Here is a 15,745-nt window from a genome sequence, read left to right on the forward strand (position 1 = left end):
GGTATCGGTGAGAAAAATCAGGCCAATGCTTTAGGATTGAACCACATTTTTAAACAAAGAGCTGGAATTATGTTTTTTTATGCACAAACATTATTTGTCTTGCCACAAAGCAAAAATATAACCATGTGTGGCAGCTGAGTCGTCTACAGTGCCAAATACTATGAGAAAAAAAAAAATCATGTTCTAAGTACAACTTTCTTCTAATCATATGGATGTGTTGTATATTTAAACCTAGCCAGTCTGCTTTCTCTTTTGTGGTTAGCCGTGCTGAGCTTTGGACTCTGGGAGTTGTAGCTTATTGTTACCTTGATGTTGTAGTTACATGTTAACAATATTGCAATTTAGTGGTTGTTTTTCACAAACTATCAGAGCGATGAAGGGAGGATAGATGAGAAACATCTGTTTTGTTCCCTTTTCTTTCTTTATGTAGAATCATTTATGTTTAGATTCTATCCAAGGTTAATTCTGCTGCCACAAGGTGTCTGTTAAACATTGCAGATCACTTGCATTAAAGATCAAATCAGCAAAGTCTTATCTGAAAATAAGCATAAACATACATCCTACCCTGCCCCCACCATAAAAGCTGTACAGCAACAACGGGTCTTGTTTTATTTTGTGCAGAACTTATCTCCTAGGTGCTTGTGTGGGTGCATGTCTGCTGAAGACATCTACTGTAATTAGCAGATACTAATAATCTAAACTATCACTCTCCGAAGCAGAACATTAGACATCTAGCTATGAATAACCATTAATTCTAAAATACTGTATTACTGCATTTCAATAGTAACCACATCCTGTTGTAAAGGGGGTTTAAGCAACTAGTTGGGATGACTGTCCTGGAAATTGCAAGGGAGCGTGCATCTGGCATGTGCATGCACAGTCACTCTCTTTTCCTGCTTAGTACAATTAAGTTTACTAAGAAACCTTAGAAGATAATGGTGAAATCTAGCAAGTTTATGGTAGAATCCCACAAATTCATTATAAAGCAAAGTGTGAACTTAGCGATGCTGATATGAAAAGTGTACAAAGGACAATTGACAGAATCTGAACAGTTGGGTGAAAAATTTAAAATTGCGCCTACCTATGTGTTCAATAAATGTGTAAGGAGTCTACCAGAGCTAAGTAATGTGGGTGATAAAAAAAAAAAAAGCTGTGCGCATATAGGGCCAGTTTACGAGTGGAGCGCTATCTTAACGTGTGCCTGTTTACGGGCGCATGTTAAATAACCAGCCATTACAAGTGGCTGGTTAATGCTCTCGCAAGCTCGCGGTTTCACTTTGCTCTCAAATTCATTAACCGGTGATCAGATCTCTGGTTAATGAAAAAAAATTGCCCCAATTGCCACCTTAATAAAGAGGACAGTAGAGTATCATGAAATAAACATATGAGCATCTTTATTTTTATGTATTTTTAAAAAAATGCATGAAGCAGTTATTAGAGGTTCAAGTGAGGGTATGTGGGGTGTTAGAAAAAAAAATGGCACTGGAAGTGCCTTTACATTGAAGTCAATAGGGGACTGTGTTTTCACTATAAATATATATGTATATGCTTATATACCTACATATTTAGGTGTTAATATGTCTATATTCACATATAAAAACACATAAATATAAATGTATATATTCCTATAAATATATATTTATTTATTGCTACCCAATGCTGCGCAAATTGCCCCCTACGGTGCGCTAGGTGGTTCGCCATCTCTATCAGCAAAAGAACAAGGCTCTCATTGAAGCCTATGGAAGCACGCTCTTGTGAGTGCAAGGCTTCTGGGCAATTGCGCCTCACTTGTAATACCAGCGCACATTTACGTGTACTAGTATTACAGAGTGGAAGGCAAATATCACGCTTTCTTATGCACAATATTGCGCTCCACTCGTACTCTAGCGGGAGTATAAATCGCACTTACGAACATTATATTTTACATGGAGTAAGATTCTTTTGGAGCTGGTGGGTGCCCTACAGAGGAACTGTTGCCGCAGGAATATGTCTACAGTTAAATTTGCTTATATTTAACTTCAGATGCATTTAATAGGATATGAATCACTGGATGTAACTGACAGATTTCTACTTGTTTTCCTGTTGTGGCTACAAATCACATTCCACATCAAATTTTACAAAGTGCCGACTCGCTTCCTGCACCATCTGCTTATGTGCTGCGTTAAGAAGGGAACTGCCCCATAAAAGCGAATGTGAACATAAACAGGGTAGCGATATTTAAATTTAGCGGTATTTAGCGGTTGGTTAAAGGGATTATTAAACTAGTTATACATTGTTCTTTCCACTGATTTATAGCCTTGATTTGGTACAGCAGAAAATCTAAATTTAATTTGAGGTGCTAATTTGTTTCTATGGAGATTAAAAATAATATGCCTTTATCTGATCATGCACTCCCTAATAGGTAATCAGAGCTACAAAAAAGAAACATAGATGACCAAGATTTGTTTCTGGCATATACAGCTGCCCAGCCCTCAGGGTGCCTATGGGGTATATTACAATGTATAAAACATTTTAGTACAGTGCTCTTTAAAAAAAAAAAAAAATCTCTTTCAGTCTGTCCTTTAAAAATTTATTTTGTAAGCAGATCTGTTGCAACAGTGAATAATGTATAATGCATAAATAAAAAAACTATCTTTAAATCAGATCCAGGAATATTAGTGATATTTTAGATGAAGTTTAATTAATCAGTTGTAAAGATGTGCTATAACTTACTTTTTAATATAGATTTCAAATGATAATACCACGCGTTCCGCTGCCCACTTCAAAAGTCAATTTTTCTGTGAGCTAAAGGTTTGAATTGTTCTCCAGTCAGCACTCTAGCTACAACAAAAGTGCCATATGGGGAGAGGGCTGATTGGACAACAATTCAAACTTTTAACTCACAGAAAACAAATTTATTTTTGAAGTGGGCGGCGGAGCACAGGGAATTTGAATTTTATATCTATATTAAAATGTAAGCTATAGCGCAACTTTGTTACAACTGTTGAATTAAACTCCATCTAAAATATCACTAACATTCCGGGTCTGATTTTATAAAGAGGAGCGTTCACCATCACTTTAATGCCACTTTTAGCTCACAATTTGATTTTCCTGCAGTATAAATTTGCAGGTAAAGTAATTAAAGTATTATTATATTTTGTCTCGATCCCAACTTGTTTTATGTCCCTTAACTGATGAACTATACTGAAAGTATATATACAAATGTGTTACTGTCCTCTTCTTTCTCTTGTCATGAAAGCAAAAAGGATTGCAGAGCCGCACTGGGAGTTTAGATTACATTCTTCTACTTCAGGCAAAATGTTTCTCAGAGCGTTCCCAATCGTGCTTTCACTCACTTGAACAGTTTCCTGGAGCGCCAACAATGCTTGCTCTTTTTCCTCCAACAGTAAGCGCACCCTGGGGTCCAGATGTGCAAACGGCTGCGAGTTGCTGTCCAGCCTGTAAGACAATGTCACATAATGTTGTATTATCAGAGCTGCTTCCTACTTTAAATGGACACAACGATGATAAAAACACAGATGGTTTATACAAATCATCAGGGCCGTGCTGTGACCTCTCACCAGTGCTCCGCTGCTACAGATCTCATCCAGTACTTTGGTTTGACCTCTGAGGCAGATGCTTTGCTGACTAAACAAAACGATGTGTAGAATGCTGAGGAGCAATCAAGGTCAAGAAAAAAACATGGCTGGTGTTTTTTCTGTGTTTCTACAGAATTAGACTGGCTGCGGTTTATTCAAAAGATTTTTTTTAAAGAATGTGATTTTTATCATTAAAGGGACACGAAACCCGCATTTTTATCTTTCATGATTTAGATAGAGCATGACGTTTTAAACAACTTTCCAATTTACTTCTATTATCAAAAGTTCTTTGTTCTCTTTGCATCTTTTGTTGAAAAGGGAGGTAAGCTCAGGAATGTGCACGTGTCCTAATCACTATATGGCAGCAGTTTTGCAACAATGTTATCCTTTTGCAAGAGCACTAGATGGCAGCACTATTTCCTGCCATGTAGTGCTCCTGACACTTACGTATCTCTTCAACAAAGGAAAACATGAGAACAAAGCACATTTGTTAATGGAAGTTAATTGGAAACTTTTTTTTAAATTGTATGCCCTGTTTGAATCACAAAATATTTTTTTGGTGTTTCATATCCCTTTAATATTATTATAATTTATTTGTAGTACTGGATATATGTCTATGTAATGACACTGAGTCATTGTAAGAATAGAAATACAGAAATATGGATTCATTAAACAAAACAAAAGAATGGAGGAGGGAGAGGGTCCTGCTCTGAAGAGCTTACAATCTACAAATTAACGGCTAGATTACGAGTTGTGCGTTAGAGGCTATGCGGTGCTAACGAGCAGTTTTCCCTCACCGCTCACTTACCTGCAGCGTTGGTATTACGAGTTTTTACAAACCCGTCATTAAAAGGCAAGAAGTGAGCGTTGAGCAAAATTTTGCTCCTTACCGTACTCCAATACCAGCGCTGCTTAAATCAGCGGTGAGCTGGTCGTACGTGCTCGTGCACGATTTCCCCATAGGAATCAACGGGGAGAGCCAGCTGAGAAAAAGTCTAACACCTGCAAAAAAGCAGAGTAAAACTCCCTAATGCAGCCCCATTGATTCCTATGGGGAAATAAAATGTATGTTTACACCTAACACCCTAACATGAACCCCGAGTCTAAACACCCCTAATCTTACACTTATTAACCCCTAATCTAACACCCCCGACATTGTCGCCACCTACATTATATTTATTAACCCTTAATCTGCCGCTCCGGACACCGCCGCCACCTACATTATAGTTATGAACCCCTAATCTGCTGCCCCCAACATCGCCGACACCTACATTATATTTATTAACCCCTAATCTGCTGCCCCCAATGTTGCCGCAACCTACCTACACTTATTAACCCCTAATCTGCTGCCCCCAATGTCGCCGCCACTATACTAAATGTATTAACCCCTAAATCTAAGTCTAACCCTAACCCTAACACCCCCTAACTTAAATATAATTAAAATAAATCTAAATAAAATTACTATCATTAACTAAATAATTCCTATTTAAAACTAAATACTTACCTATAAAATAAACCCTAAGCTAGCTACAATGTAACTAATAGTTGCATTGTATCTAGCTTAGGGTTTATTTTTATTTTACAGGCAAGTTTGTATTTATTTTAACTAGGTAGAATAGTTATTAAATAGTTATTAACTAAAATTTTATTTTAGTGTTTGTGATGCGGGTGGCCTCGGTTTAGGGGTTAATAGGTAGTTTATGGTTGTTAGTGTACTTTTTAGCACTTTAGTTATGAGTTTTATGTTACGGCGTTGTACCATAAAACTCTTAACTACTGACTTTTAAATGCGTTAGGACTCTTGACGGGGTAGGGTGTACCGCTCACTTTTTGGCCTCCCAGGACAGACTCGTAATACCGGCGCTATGGAAGTCCCATAGAAAAAAGACTTTACGAAGTTTACGTAAGTCGTTTTGCGGTAAGGCCAAAGAAGTGTGCGGTGACCCTAAACCTTCAAGACTCGTAATACCATACGGGCGTAAAAAAGCAGCGTTAGGACCTCTTAACGCTGCTTTTTTACCCTAATGCACAACTCGTAATCTAGCCGTAACTTTTCTATTTTTCAGTGAATGTTTTGTTCTGTCTCCTCTAGTAATTATTATTAATAAACTGAAAGTTTTTCTCCATAATTCACATAATTTAAAATATGGGTGTTAAAACTTTCAAAAGGAGGGGCCACACTGAAATTATCCCTTGCAGGGTTCCTGGCAATCTTATATTTAAAAAAAATCACAGATATAAGTGAGCACATGCTGGTATTGTGCACATGCTAGGGTTGTATTTATATCAAAGAAATACTGCTCGTACCACCTTCTTTCTTAAAAACATAATTTATGCTTACCTGATAAATTTATTTCTCTTGTGGTGTATCCAGTCCACGGATCATCCATTACTTGTGGGATATTCTCCTTCCCAACAGGAAGTTGCAAGAGGATCACCCACAGCAAAGCTGCTATATAGCTCCTCCCCTAACTGCCATATCCAGTCATTCGACCGAAACTAGCAGAGAAAGGAGAAACCATAGGGTGCAGTGGTGACTGTAGTTTAAAATTTAGACCTGCCTTAAAAGGACAGGGCAGACCGTGGACTGGATACACCACAAGAGAAATAAATTTATCAGGTAAGCATAAATTATGTTTTCTCTTGTTAGGTGTATCCAGTCCACGGATCATCCATTACTTGTGGGATACCAATACCAAAGCTAAAGTACACGGATGAAGGGAGGGACAAGGCAGGTACTTAAACGGAAAGGGACCACTGCCTGTAGAACCTTTCTCCCAAAAATAGCCTCCGAAGAAGCAAAAGTATCAAATATTTTTTACCACTTTCCTCTAACTACCTCCAGCTATGTTGAGAGCTTGCAAGAGAATGACTGGATATGGCAGTTAGGGGAGGAGCTATATAGCAGCTTTGCTGTGGGTGATCCTCTTGCAACTTCCTGTTGGGAAGGAGAATATCCCACAAGTAATGGATGATCCGTGGACTGGATACACCTAACAAGAGAAAAGGACCTTTATTCATCATCAGGGTCACCAGCAGTGGCGAAACTACAGGGGGTGCAGAGGTCGCAATTGCGACTGGGCCCCCAAGGGTGGGGGCCCAGTGTAAAAAATAATATATTTTTTTTACAATAAAAAACGTTGACCTGCCACTGCCTGCACTGATATCATGTGAGTGTGACATGATGCTTCACTAGTGTCTCTGACTACAGGGGTGTGTGTTTCTGTTTTACCCATTGGTGTTTATGTGTATGTGTATGTATGTGTGTATGTATGTATGTGACTGTGTGTGTATTTATGCATGTATGTGTGTATTTATGCATGTATGTGTGTGTGTATTTATGCATGTATGTGTGTGTGTATGTATGTGACTGTGTGTGTATTTATGCATGTATGTGTGTGTGTGTATGTATGTGACTGTGTGTGTATTTATGCATGTATGTGTGTGTGTGTATGTATGTGACTGTGTGTGTATTTATGCATGTATGTGTGTGTGTGTATGTATGTGACTGTGTGTGTATTTATGCATGTATGTGTGTGTGTGTATGTATGTGACTGTGTGTGTATTTATGCATGTATGTGTGTGTGTGTGTGTATGTATGTGACTGTGTGTGTATTTATGCATGTATGTGTGTGTATGTGTGTATGTATGTGACTGTGTGTGTATTTATACATGTATGTGTGTGTGTGTATGTATGTGACTGTGTGTGTATTTATGCATGCATGTGTGTGTGTGTATGTTTGTGGAACCAGCAGGTAAACAGTGTCACTATACAGTACCACTATATACAGTATGGGGGGGCTGGACCATGTCACAGACTACTGTGGTCACTTTATAAAGTACGGGGGCAGGTAGGGTCAGGCCAGCCATCTCACCGACAGATTGTGTCACTAACTCACTATATACAGTACTGGTGGGTTAAACAGTGTCACTATATACAGTACTAGGGGGTCAGACCATCTCACAGACTGTGGGCACAGGGTACCTCCTTTTGTAGACGTAATCTGATTCACATTTTTTTTCTGTGTTAAATGTAAAAAAACAAAAAAAGATATGTATCAAATTCACTTTTTTTGGGGGGGTGGGGGCCCTTCTTAGATTCTTGCACCTGGGCCCTGTGGTTTCTAGTTACGCCTCTGGTCCCCAGGCTTGTAACAAACAACATTTTGGACCTATACTTAGTTCTTAACTAAGTGGCTGCATTGCTCTATATTATTGTTGATGTGTCACAAACTCCAATAAAATAATTCAGCTGTAAAAAGGGAACAACAGGCTGTGAGAATGCGTACGTGTATAAAGATGCGGAGCTTCAGTATCTGGCATTTTTTAGCTATTAAAACTGATTTGAAAAGAGCTGCAGGAATAGCACAAAATGCGATAACATTGTGAGTAGTTATTATTCTTTTGTAGTTGTGCACAGCCGTTTAATGTCCCTTTAAATATGATCCCTTTAGTTAAACACATATCAAAGATATGAAATACACAGTAAAAAGGGAAATCTTTGCCACCTTTGAATGTTTTTGGAAACGGCGAGTAATCATGTGACAAACAAACAAACAAACATACATACATACATACATACATACATATACATACATATATATATATATATATATATATATATATATATACATATATCCTGCACTGCTTGTAAAATGTTGATGTAGTAGTGGTAATAGTAGTGTTTTTCTTGCCTTTTTGGACATATGGATACCACATTGAACCAATAGTAAGAAATACCTTTGCATTAAAGGGACATGAAACTCAAATTTTGTCATTCATGATTTAGAAAGAACATACAATTTTAAGCAACTTTCCAATTTACTTCTATTATCTAATTTGATTTATTCTCTTAATACACTTTGTTGAAAAGAATATCTAAATTGGCCCAGTAGCTGCTTATTGGTGGCTGCACATAGATGCCTTGTGTGATTGGCTCTACCATGTGCATTGTTATTTCATCAACAAAGGATATCTAACGAATGAAGGAAATTGGAAAGTTGTTTAAAATTGTATTCAATGGGGCATATGTATCAAGCTCCGTATGGAGCTTGATGCCCCGTGTTTCTGGCGAGCAGTTATGAAGCAGCGGTCACAAAGGCCGCTGCTCCATAACCTGTCCGCCTGCTCTGAGCAGGCGGACAGACATCGCAACAATACAACCCGATCGAGTACGATCGGGTTGATTGACACCCCCCTGCTGGCGGTCTATTGGCCGCGAGTCTGCAGGGGGCGGCGTTGCACCAGCAGCTCTTGTGAGCTGCTGTTGCAATTATGAATACGGCGAGCATATTGCTCGCCGTATTCAGCGAAGTCTGGCGGACTTGATCCGCACTGGCGGATCAGGTCCGCCAGACTTTCATAACTAGAGGCCTCTATCTGAATCACAAAAAAAAAAAGTTGTGTTTTATGTCCCTTTAATCTATTGCTCTGGCTCATGGTGAGAATGTAGCCTGAAGTTACCCAGTGGTCTGTAGTGGGGAGGTGAAAGTAAGCAAACAAACTGCCTGCGGATGACATGAGAGCATGACCAGCTGCCAGTAAATGTTCAGTCTACGACTGCACAAGATACTGAATACAAACAGTGAGTTGTAAAAAATACAAATTGCCACCAGCAGATATTCAGAACTTTCCAATAATAAAGTAATACACTATAACTGAAAGATAGTATATTTGCTGTAAACCTAGACAAGCTATACTTAGAATTCAATGTTTGTACAAAAATGTCACGTCTAACATATTTATATTATCTTTATTTTTAATGTGTCAGTAGATTCCATGGTGCTGTACGGAGGGTACAATATATAGACAAAGGAAGTTATACAAATAAACTAAGATTTGTTAGATCTGTAATAAACCTAAAAAACATAATTTATGCTTACCTGATAAATTTATTTCTCTTGTAGTGTAGTCAGTCCACGGGTCATCCATTACTTATGGAATATATCTCTTCCTAACAGGAAGCTGCAAGAGGATCACACAGCAGAGCTGCTATATAGCTCCTCCCCTCACATGTCATATTCAGTCATTCGACCAAAGCAGACGAGAAAGGAGAAACCATAGGGTGCAGTGGTGACTGGAGTTTAATTAAAATTTAGATCTGCCTTAAAGACAGGGCGGGCCGTGGACTGAATACACTACAAGAGAAATAAATTTATCAGGTAAGCATAAATTATGTTTTCTCTTGTTAAGTGTAGTCAGTCCACGGGTCATCCATTACTTATGGAATACCAATACCAAAGCTAAAGTACACGGATGAAGGGAGGGACAAGGCAGGAACATTAAACGGAAGGAACCACTGCCTGAAGTACCTTTCTCCCAAAAATAGCCTCCGAAGAAGCAAAAGTGTCAAATTTGTAAAATTTTGAAAAGGTGTGAAGCGAAGACCAAGTCGCAGCCTTGCAAATCTGTTCAACAGAGGCCTCATTTTTAAAGGCCCAGGTGGAAGCCACAGCTCTAGTAGAATGAGCTGTAATCCTTACAGGAGGCTGCTGTCCAGCAGTCTCATAGGCTAAACGTATTATGCTACGAAGCCAAAAAGAGAGAGAGGTAGCCGAAGCCTTTTGACCTCTTCTCTGTCCAGAGTAAACGACAAACAGGGAAGAAGTTTGACGAAAATCTTTAGTTGCCTGCAAATAGAATTTCAGGGCACGGACTACGTCCAGATTATGCAAAAGTCGTTCCTTCTTTGAAGAAGGGTTAGGACACAGTGATGGAACAACAATCTCTTGATTGATATTCCTGTTAGTAACTACCTTAGGTAAGAACCCAGGTTTAGTACGCAGAACTACCTTGTCTGAATGAAAAATCAGATAAGGAGAATCACAATGTAAGGCAGATAACTCAGAGACTCTTCGAGCCGAGGAAATAGCCATCAAAAACAAAACCTTCCAGGAAAACAGCTTGATATCAGTGGAATGAAGGGGTTCAAATGGAACGCCTTGAAGAACATTAAGAACTAAGTTTAAGCTCCACGGCGGAGCAACAGTCTTAAACACAGGCTTAATCCTAGTTAAAGCCTGACAAAAAGCCTGAACGTCTGGAACTTCAGCCAGACGTTTGTGTAGAAGAATAGACAGAGCAGAAATCTGTCCCTTTAATGAACTAGCAGATAAGCCCTTTTCTAAACCCTCTTGTAGAAAGGACAATATCCTAGGAATCCTAACCTTACTCCATGAGTAACTCTTGGATTCGCACCAATATAAATATTTACGCCATATCTTATGGTAAATTTTTCTGGTAACAGGCTTCCTAGCCTGTATTAAGGTATCAATAACCGACTCCGAGAAGCCACGCTTTGATAGAATCAAGCGTTCAATCTCCATGCAGTCAGCCTCAGAGAAATTAGATTTGGATGGTTGAAAGGACCCTGAATTAGAAGGTCCTGTCTCAGAGGCAGAGACCACGGTGGACAGGACGACATGTCCACTAGGTCTGCATACCAGGTCCTGCGTGGCTACGCAGGCGCTATCAGAATCACCGAAGCTCTCTCCTGTTTGATCTTGGCAATCAAACGAGGAAGCATCGGGAATGGTGGAAACACATAAGCCATGTTGAAGACCCAAGGGGCTGTCAGAGCATCTATCAGCACCGCTCCCGGGTCCCTGGACCTGGATCCGTAACGAGGAAGCTTGGCGTTCTGACGAGACGCCATGAGATCCAGATCTGGTTTGCCCCAACGATGAATCAGTTGAGCAAAGACCTCCGGATGAAGTTCCCACTCCCCCGGATGAAAAGTCTGGTGACTTAGAAAATCCGCCTCCCAGTTCTCCACACCTGGGATGTAAATCGCTGACAGGTGGCAAGAGTGAGACTCTGCCCAGCGAATTATCTTTGAGACTTCCAACATCGCTAGGGAACTTCTGGTTCCCCCTTGATGGTTGATGTAAGCCACAGTCGTGATGTGGTCCGACTGAAATCTGATGAACCTCAGAGTTGCTAACTGAGGCCAAGCTAGGAGAGCATTGAATATTGCTCTTAATTCCAGAATATTTATTGGGAGGAGTTTCTCCTCCTGAGTCCATAATCCCTGAGCTTTCAGGGAGTTCCAGACTGCGCCCCAGCCTAGAAGGCTGGCGTCTGTTGTTACAATCATCCAATCTGGCCTGCGAAAGGTCATCCCCTTGGACAGATGTGGCCGAGAAAGCCACCATAGAAGAGAATCTCTGGTCTCTTGATCCAGATTTAGTAGGGGGGACAAATCTGAGTAATCCCCGTTCCACTGACTTAGCATGCACAATTGCAGTGGTCTGAGATGCAGGCGCGCAAATGGTACTATGTCCATTGCTGCTACCATTAAGCCGATTACTTTCATGCACTGAGCTACTGACGGGTGTGGAATAGAATGAAGGACACGGCAAGCATTTAGAAGTTTTAATAACCTGGCCTCTGTCAGGTAAATTTTCATCTCTACAGAATCTATAAGAGTCCCTAGGAAGGGAACTCTTGTAAGTGGTAATAGAGAACTCTTTTCCACGTTCACCTTCCACCCATGCGACCTCAGAAATGCCAGAACTCTCTCTGTATGAGACTTGGCAGTTTGAAAACTTGACGCTTGTATCAGAATGTCGTCTAGGTACGGAGTCACCGCTATGCCTCGCGGTCTTAGTACCGCCAGAAGTGAGCCCAGAACTTTTGTAAAGATTCTTGGAGCCGTAGCTAATCCGAAGGGAAGAGCTACAAACTGGTAATGCCTGTCTAGGAAAGCAAATCTTAGGTACCGATAATGATCCTTGTGAATCGGTATGTGAAGGTAGGCATCCTTTAAGTCCACTGTGGTCATGTACTGACCCTCTTGGATCATGGGAAGGATGGTTTGAATAGTTTCCATTTTGAATGATGGAACTCTTAGAAATTTGTTTAGGATTTTTAAGTCCAAGATTGGTCTGAAGGTTCCCTCTTTCTTGGGAACCACAAATAGATTTGAATAGAATCCCTGCCCGTGTTCCGTCCGCGGAACTGGGTGGATCACCCCCATTAGTAAGAGGTCTTGTACACAGCGTAGAAACACCTCTTTCTTTATTTGGTTTGCCGATAACCTTGAAAGATGAAATCTCCCTCGTGGAGGAGAAGTTTTGAAGTCCAGGAGATATCCCTGAGATATGATCTCCAACGCCCAGGGATCCTGGACATCTCTTGCCCAAGTCTGGGCGAAGAGAGAAAGTCTGCCCCCCACTAGATCCGTTTCCGGATAGGGGGCCTTCTCTTCATGCTGTCTTGGGGGCAGCAGCAGGTTTCTTGGCCTGCTTGCCCTTGTTCCAGGACTGGTTAACTTTCCAGCCCTGCCTGTAACGAGCAACAGCTCCTTCCTGTTTTGGAGCGGAGGAAGTTGATGCTGCTCCTGCCTTGAAGTTACGAAAGGCACGAAAATTAGACTGTTTGGCCTTTGATTTGGCCCTGTCCTGAGGTAGAGCATGGCCCTTACCTCCCGTAATGTCAGCTATAATTTCTTTCAAGCCGGGCCCTAATAAGGTCTGCCCTTTGAAAGGAATATTAAGCAATTTAGATTTAGAAGTCACGTCAGCTGACCAGGATTTAAGCCATAGCGCTCTGCGCGCTTGGATGGCGAATCCGGAGTTCTTAGCCGTAAGTTTGGTTAAATGTACGACGGCATCAGAAACAAATGCGTTAGCTAACTTAAGTGCTTTAAGCTTGTTCATAATTTCATCCAATGGAGCTGTGCGAATGGCCTCTTCCAGAGACTCAAACCAGAATGCCGCCGCAGCAGTGACAGGCGCAATGCATGCAAGGGGCTGTAAGATAAAACCTTGTTGAACAAACATTTTCTTAAGGTAACCCTCTAATTTCTTATCCATTGGATCTGAAAAGGCACAACTATCCTCCACCGGGATAGTGGTACGCTTAGCTAAAGTAGAAACTGCTCCCTCCACCTTAGGGACCGTCTGCCATAAGTCTCGTGTGGTGGCGTCTATAGGAAACATTTTCCTAAATATGGGAGGAGGGGAAAAAGGCACACCAGGTCTATCCCACTCCTTGCTAATAATCTCTGTAAGCCTTTTAGGTATAGGAAACACGTCAGTACACACCGGTACCGCATAGTATCTATCCAACCTACATAATTTTTCTGGAATTGCAACCGTGTTACAATCATTCAGAGCCGCTAATACCTCCCCTAGCAATATGCGGAGGTTCTCAAGCTTAAATTTAAAATTAGAAATCTCTGAATCCAGTCTCCCTGGATCAGATCCGTCACCCACAGAATGAAGCTCTCCGTCTTCACGTTCTGCAAACTGTGACGCAGTATCTGACATGGCTCTCACCTCATCCGCGCGCTCTGTCCTTAACCCAGAGCTATCGCGCTTGCCTCTTAATTCTGGCAATTTAGATAATACTTCTGTCATAACAGTAGCCATGTCTTGCAAAGTGATTTGTAAGGGCCTCCCTGATGTACTTGGCGCCACAAAATCACGCACCTCCTGAGCGGGAGGCGAAGGTACTGACACGTGAGGAGAGTTAGTCGGCATAACTTCCCCCTCGTTGTCTGGTGATAATTTCTTTACATGTAAAGATTGACTTTTATTTAAAGTAGCATCAATGCAATTAGTACACAAATTTCTATTGGGCTCCACATTGGCCTTTAAACATAGTGAACAAAGAGATTCATCTGTGTCAGACATGTTTAAACAGACTAGCAATGAGACTAGCAAGCTTGGAAATACTTTTCTAAATAAATTTACAAGCAATATAAAAAACGCTACTGTGCCTTTAAGAAGCACAAAAAGCTGTCACAGTTGAAATAACAATGAACCAAAATAGTTATAGCAACCAATTTTTCACAGTAAATGTATTAAGTTAGCAAAGGATTGCACCCACCAGCAAATGGATGATTAACCCCTTAATACCCAAAAACGGATAACAATTTAATAATTAACGTTTTTCTCACAGTCAAAACACACTGTCACAGGTCTGCTGTGACTGATTACCTCCCTCAAAATGAATTTTGAAGACCCCTGAGCTCTCTAGAGACGATCTGGATCATGGAGGATGAAGTAGACAGATTGTGACTGAATTTTTACTGCGCAAAAAAGCGCTAAAATAGGCCCCTCCCACTCATATTACAACAGTGGGGAAGCTCAGAAAACTGTTTCTATGCAGAAAACAAAGATGGCCATGTGGTAAAAATCATGCCCCAATAAGTTTTATCACCAAGTACCTCACAAAAAACGATTAACATGACAGTAAACGTTTTAAACATACATTTGAAAAGTTATGAATTGTTATTAATAAGCCTGCTACCAGTCGCTTTTACTGCAGTTAAGGCTCATACATTATTTCAGTATTAACAGTATTTTCAGAGTCAATTCCATTCCTTAGAAAAATACATTCAGTGTACACACACTCATCAGCCTAATACCAGTCGCTATCACTGCATTTAAGGCTGAACTTACTTTACATTGGTATCAGCAGTATTTTCTCAGTCAATTCCATTCCTCAGAAAAATAATTACTGCACATACCTCATTTGCAGGGGGGCCCTGCATGCTATTCCCCTTCTCTGAAGTTACCTCACTCCTCAGATGAGAACAGCCAGTGGATCTTAGTTACAGCTGCTAAGATCATAGAAAACGCAGGCAGATTCTTCTTCTAATGCTGCCTGAGAATAAACAGCACACTCCGGTGCCATTTAAAATAACAAACTTTTGATTGAAGAAATAAACTAAGTTAAAAAACACCACAGACCTCTCACAGCCACCTATCTTTAGTTAGGCTGCAAGAGAATGACTGAATATGACATGTGAGGGGAGGAGCTATATAGCAGCTCTGCTTGGGTGATCCTCTTGCAGCTTCCTGTTAGGAAGAGATATATTCCATAAGTAATGGATGACCCGTGGACTGACTACACTTAACAAGAGAAATACAACTTTGCTAATTACAGCAAATAAATAGTTTTGCTATTTATTGTCCCTATCTGAGAGGGGCGGTTTCTTTTTATTTTAAGCTATCTAAGACAGCTATATGTTCTTCCTATTTGCAGAATTTCACTAAGCCCCTGCCCATAAACTGTCCAGACACACCAACATACCACCGAACATGCCTAAATACCCCCGGACATGCCCACATACCACCAGGCACACCCACATACCAGCAGACATACCCACATACTATCAGGCACACCCACATACCACCAGACACACCCACATACCACCA

At 40.6% G+C, this 15,745-nt stretch overlaps 1 protein-coding gene across 1 annotated transcript in view; it reads right to left on the reverse strand.

The window, feature by feature from the left end:
• The window catches only part of LOC128640400 (sperm flagellar protein 1-like), a 94,427-nt gene that overhangs the window by 791 nt on the left and 77,891 nt on the right, over nucleotides 1-15,745 (reverse strand). Inside the window, exon 6 of the mRNA XM_053692891.1 lies at nucleotides 3,336-3,438. Within this exon, the coding sequence (XP_053548866.1) occupies nucleotides 3,336-3,438 (103 nt within the window). The remainder of the gene's footprint in view (nucleotides 1-3,335; nucleotides 3,439-15,745) is intronic.

Source organism: Bombina bombina, chromosome 9, assembly GCF_027579735.1.
Source record: "Bombina bombina isolate aBomBom1 chromosome 9, aBomBom1.pri, whole genome shotgun sequence".
In the NCBI taxonomy this organism is placed as follows: Eukaryota; Metazoa; Chordata; class Amphibia; order Anura; family Bombinatoridae; genus Bombina; species Bombina bombina.